At 33.9% G+C, this 5,212-nt stretch overlaps 1 protein-coding gene and 1 long non-coding RNA gene across 4 annotated transcripts in view; one reads left to right on the plus strand and one right to left on the minus strand.

Annotated features, from left to right (window-relative positions):
• Positions 1-5,212, plus strand: part of LOC111495807 (coiled-coil domain-containing protein SCD2-like) — an 8,482-nt gene that overhangs the window by 2,111 nt on the left and 1,159 nt on the right. For 2 of the 3 annotated variants that reach the window (XM_023145993.1, XM_023145995.1), the window contains exons 6-17: positions 145-194; positions 274-301; positions 508-582; positions 675-785; positions 874-934; positions 1,905-2,015; positions 2,119-2,237; positions 2,510-2,573; positions 2,936-2,977; positions 3,603-3,643; positions 4,343-4,469; positions 4,981-5,188. In XM_023145993.1, coding sequence (XP_023001761.1) covers positions 145-194; positions 274-301; positions 508-582; positions 675-785; positions 874-934; positions 1,905-2,015; positions 2,119-2,237; positions 2,510-2,573; positions 2,936-2,977; positions 3,603-3,643; positions 4,343-4,469; positions 4,981-5,120 — 969 coding nt within the window. In that variant the 3' untranslated portion in view covers positions 5,121-5,188. Of the gene's footprint in view, positions 1-144; positions 195-273; positions 302-507; positions 583-674; positions 786-873; positions 935-1,904; positions 2,016-2,118; positions 2,238-2,509; positions 2,574-2,935; positions 2,978-3,602; positions 3,644-4,342; positions 4,470-4,980; positions 5,189-5,212 lie in introns of those variants that run through there. The other variant, XM_023145994.1, reaches the window with a different exon arrangement.
• Positions 4,741-5,212, minus strand: part of LOC111495811 — an 11,998-nt gene continuing 11,526 nt past the window's right edge. The window contains exon 3 of the long non-coding RNA XR_002720356.1: positions 4,741-4,751. This is a non-coding gene — a long non-coding RNA (uncharacterized LOC111495811). The remainder of the gene's footprint in view (positions 4,752-5,212) is intronic.

The raw sequence follows: 5,212 nt of genomic DNA on the forward strand, positions 1-5,212 counted from the left end.
TTTTTTTTTTTTTTTTTTTTTTTTTAAATTCTGTGTAGGTAGCTAGTTCAATGAATTAAAGTAAATTTCACATTTTTTGCAAGCTTTTCATATCCCTTTCTTCAACAATTTACTGACATTATTTTCATATCAATATTTCTATAGGTTGCTACTCTTGGAGAGGGTGTATCCTTGGAAGCTAAGTTATTGAGCAGGTGTGTTTGCATCCTCTTGGATTTTTCATTTCTCTATGAAATTTTGCAGGTCTTATTGTTTCACATTATTTATTTGCAGGAAAGAAGCAGCCCTGCGTCAAAGAGAGGTTTGTTGAGATCGTAACTGCATAAAGCATGTTGAATAGGTTTTAAAGAATCAAATCATTTATATATTGGAGGCCTTCGCATTATTAATCCTAGTTCCAAACTGGCCAAGCTGACATCGGTTACATTTCCAGCACCTCTTTTTCATCATTGGCCTTTGTTTTTGTTTTTATGTGTTTTTTTATCCTGACTGTTATGCTTTGTATAGGCTGCACTCAAAGCTGCAAAACCAACCAAGGATAGTAGAAATGAAGAAATTGCTGCTCTTCGTTCAGAAATTGAGGTAAAAAACACTATCCCTATTTACATGACTACTTGAGTGTTTTCAATATGTGTCCTGGTTTCAGATGTATGACATTCTAATTATTTTATCAGAACTTAAAAGATGAGTCATCAGCTGCTACAGAACAGCTCCGGGAAGCAGAATCTGAAGCAAAGGCTCTACGTGTAATGACACAGAGAATGATTTTGACACAAGAAGAGATGGTTAGTGTTGAGCTACAGAACCAATGTCTACGTTGAGCTGTAGAATTCTCTTTCAATCATATTCATATTTCCGTTTTCTTTTTTCCAGGAGGAGGTTGTTTTGAAGAGGTGTTGGCTTGCTCGCTATTGGGGCTTAGCTGTTCAATATGGTAAGAAACATTTTCTAGTTTATAAAGGCCTCATAGCATACTTGAGTTATGTGCTTTCTTAAAGTTTAAGTTCTTTGCCTATTGGCTGGGTTTATGGTCGAACATTAAAACTCTGTATATTATGAAGTTCTCAAAATAAAGCAAATAGGTAACTCAAAAAGCACTTTTGAAAGGTTGTCTCTGATATCTATGAGAATGAAAATTAGACTTCTTTTCGGCCAGATGTTTGGGTGGGTGATCAAGCATTGGCGTTTTGCTTCTGGAAAATCTTTGAAATTTCAGAGAAAGCCATGATACTTCAAGACTGAAAGGTTTTTTTTTTATCAGTTCTTTTGGTGGGGATTTTCTTTTCCCCTGCCCTTTAGGTTGTCTTTGTTTCATATCTCTTAATTCTTATAAAAAATTAAGAGAAAGGATTTGGTGCTTGACTCGGACTGTATTGGATTGGATTGTGGAATCCATAAATGGAGTAAGTTTAGAAGATAACGCAAAAGTTCTGGGGAGTAACGGTTTGAAGGCTATTTTGTGGTGAATGCTAGAATTTTTTCGACAAGTTTAATTCTTATTTTCATAACCTTGTACAGTTCATGGCTTTTAGTTGGAGTAGCTTATAGGAAACAACGAACCTCCATACTATAGTGTTTTTTTTTTCTTTTAAGAGAACTTATAAAACTCTGTATATGGTGTTTTCTTCCCTTGGTACTTCTGAACTTGATCATAGATCGTTGATCATCTCTCTAGTATGCTTGTAGGGAAAGTGGATTACTTGTCTCTTTCCCCTTAGAGATTTTGTGTGCTGATCTTGAATATCTTTGGCCTTGTTTTTTTCCTTCCCATTCTCATTAATATTTTCTAAGGTTTTTAATAATTTTACATCTGGATCACTTCTATATGCTCCAAGAATTTATCTTCTTCATTTGTATTGCTTTTTTTTTTTTGGATCTCTCTTCACCGATTTGCTTATTTCCAGGCATATGTGCGGATATAGCAATCTCAAAACATGAGTATTGGTCTTCTTTAGCTCCTCTGCCATTCGAAGTTGTTATTTCTGCAGGACAGAAGGCTAAGGAGGAGCCTGAAGGTTGATGCAACTCTTGGGTCCTGTTGTTTGATATCATGCTTTACGTTTATCCACTCCTCAGTACTTGACAAATAAAAAATAATGTTGGGCATCCATGTTTCAGGTCGAAATGATCAAGATAGGAGTAAGCTCATCCAGGACTTAAATGATCTCTCCGGGGAAGGGAATATTGAGAGTATGCTTTCAGTTGAAATGGGATTGAGAGAATTAACATCTCTAAAGGTTTTCTTTTACGAGACTTCGTGATTGTTTATTTCTTCCCTACTTATCTGCCACCACCATCCCCCCCCCATTTTCTCTACCCTTTTGTTTTCTGTACGATAGCTGTAATAATTACATTATCTGTTATTTAGTTTTTTGTTTTTCCCCCTTGAGTTTAGACGCGAATGATAGCCCTTTGCAGCTTGAAGCATTCTGCAGTATCCTTCTTGCAATTATTGACATGCCTTTATGCTAATCTTTTTCTCTATATCCTCCATTTTTGCATTTTCCAGGTTGAAGATGCAACTGTGCTTGCATTGGCGCAACATAGGCGTCCAAGTTTGGTTCATCAATCTGGTAGTTTTTTCCCCAATTAGTGCATGCAGCGTTTCTATTGTCTTCCAAACTTTTTGAACAATTACATTTCCAGTTTATTTAGATAAAAATGAATGATTATTTACTGACCTTTCTCATTTAGTCATAACATGTATTACTACTTTAAATAGTCAGAGGTTTGTTCACTTTTTTATGTCGATCTTTCAATGGATGGATTACTGCTTATTGACTAAGCAAATCTTTTTAGAATCAGGACTTCGAGAATTATTTCAAAGCTTAAAGAGTATGATTTGCAATTATTACCAACTGAACCATTTTTCAATTGAATCTAATAAGAACGGTACACATAAAGTTCCTTATTTTCTTTCTTTTTTTAATCACAGATTCAAAAGCGTCTGCTGATCCGAAGTTTTCTGAGGCTTTTGGTAAGTTGATTACTGTAACTTGTGCACCACACTCAGTAAAGATGTTCAAGAGATCCAAAACACAGCTATATATATATATATATAATTTTTATGGTATAGGACACGGTTGTAAGGGTAGGACACCATTGACTTGATGAAGCATAAGATCATGAAGGTATAGGGCACAAATGACTTGATAGAGCCGATGTATGAAAAATTTCTCCAAGTGTAGGTATAATGCATAGGCTAAAACGAGAGGCATCTTTGTTATATGCATTTTGACTTAATAATTTATCTCTAATATTTCATGAGCGACCCTTCATCTTACTTGTACTCTCACTTCTTTCATTTACTTCTCTCTCTACATAGTTTCTCGTTTTTCTCTTTTGCAAACATTTTCTCTCACCAATCTCACCCTACATACATATTCTCACTTTTTTTTTTTTTTCTGGAAAAAAAAAGGTTAACGGCCTTCATTTTAGTAAGTTGTCAATTTTTGAAGTATTTGTAATAGCAATCCTTTAAAAAAGCATTTTTAATTAAATAAAAGAGACATTTAAAACAATAGAACCAAATAATCAAGTAGTTTATTATTTTGCACTTCACCTAAAAAGCCGCACACACGATTGAATTTCTATCTTTGCAGAACTAAGTGAAGCTGAAGCTGAAGATGTTCTCTTTAAGGAGGTAGTTTAATCTGTTGTCTCATCTTTCTTGTTGGTCATGAGGATTATCTAGTTTTGTGCAATGTGAACATCCTACTTTTATTCGTCTTTTTGGGATTTACACCACGTCATTATTAGTGTATTTGGAATAACTTTGGAAAACAATGTTCTTTTATTTAAATAAAGTTTATTTTTCGATAAGCACCTTTGAAAAACTTTTATTTTAAGTGTTTAACCGAAAATTCTCAAAATATGTGGTACAAAATAAAAACATACATATAATTGATAGAATCACAACCAAACAAATTTGTCATTCAAAAAATTTTGAAAATGTAAGATATAATAAAAAATTTATAGAAGGTGTTCAAAACGGACCCATATCTCTTGTGGAAGGATGTGAACACTCAGAGACCAAAAGTATCCTTCTTCTACTTGCCTTCAATTAATCATTGATGCTGTTTGCTATTGTAGCACATGGGCATATTTTCTTCCCTTTACTTTTATGTAAAATCTTCATTTCATTTCAGAAGTTTAACATGCAAGTATCCCAGATTATTCTTATGAACTTAACAGGTTTACAATACCGTTACATATCCATATCTTGGCATCGAAATGTCTCTATGAAAATCAACATCGAGCATCTTTGGTTAACTCATGTTTGCATGAGTCAATCTTGCAAAATTTGGGTTTCAATAGTGACAGAGTTCGAAAACTTATGCAGGCTTGGCTTACATACTTTTGGAGAAGAGCCAAGGCATATGGTGTCGATGAGGATGTTGCAGATGAGCGCCTCCAGTTTTGGATCAGTCGTAGTGGGCAGCCTCCGACTTCACATGATGCTGTGGATGGTACGCTACATGTTTTCCATTATCGCTGTTACTCGCTTGGATATCTTAACATTTTGTATAGCCCTTCTAGTCTTGTATTGCATGAATCTATTATTTCAATTTTTACCATAGTATCTTTATAAATTAGTTTGCTCATCATTTTGATGCTATTACTCACATTTCTGCCCAGAATTTCATAAAACATTAGAATTGCCCATTTACAAAGAAAAGAAGTGCAATCCCTATCCTTCAAAAGAAAATAAACGATTCTTGTAGCTTTCTAAAACTATCTTATTTAGGAATCTAACAATTATAGATTATATTTAAAAATTCAACAAATGCATTAATCATCAATATAGGGAGTTGTATTCTATCTAAAAACATGTTAAGTATTGATTTTATTTGTTTGTGTGGAAGCCTCAGATTACGCGACATATTTTCTATCATCTGGAATGTAACTTATATTCTATACTATAGCACACTTATATGTTAACCGGATGAAATAGCTTAAAGTTTCATATCCTCTTGGCAGTTGAACGAGGTCTTGTAGAGCTCAGAAAACTTGGAATAGAACAACAGCTTTGGGAGGCATCTAGAAAGGAAATCGATCAATCTTCTGCATTTTCACTCAGTAGTCACAAATCTGCAAAAGAGTTAGACACCTTATCCTGAAAGATCGCCCGCATTTAAACGGATCGCAATGTCAGTTTTTTTTTTTTTTTTTTTTTTTTTTTTTTTTTTTTTTTTTTTTTTTTTTTTTTTTT

The sequence above is a fragment of the Cucurbita maxima genome, unplaced genomic scaffold, assembly GCF_002738345.1.
Source record: "Cucurbita maxima cultivar Rimu unplaced genomic scaffold, Cmax_1.0 Cma_Scf00021, whole genome shotgun sequence".
NCBI classification, from domain to species: Eukaryota; Viridiplantae; Streptophyta; class Magnoliopsida; order Cucurbitales; family Cucurbitaceae; genus Cucurbita; species Cucurbita maxima.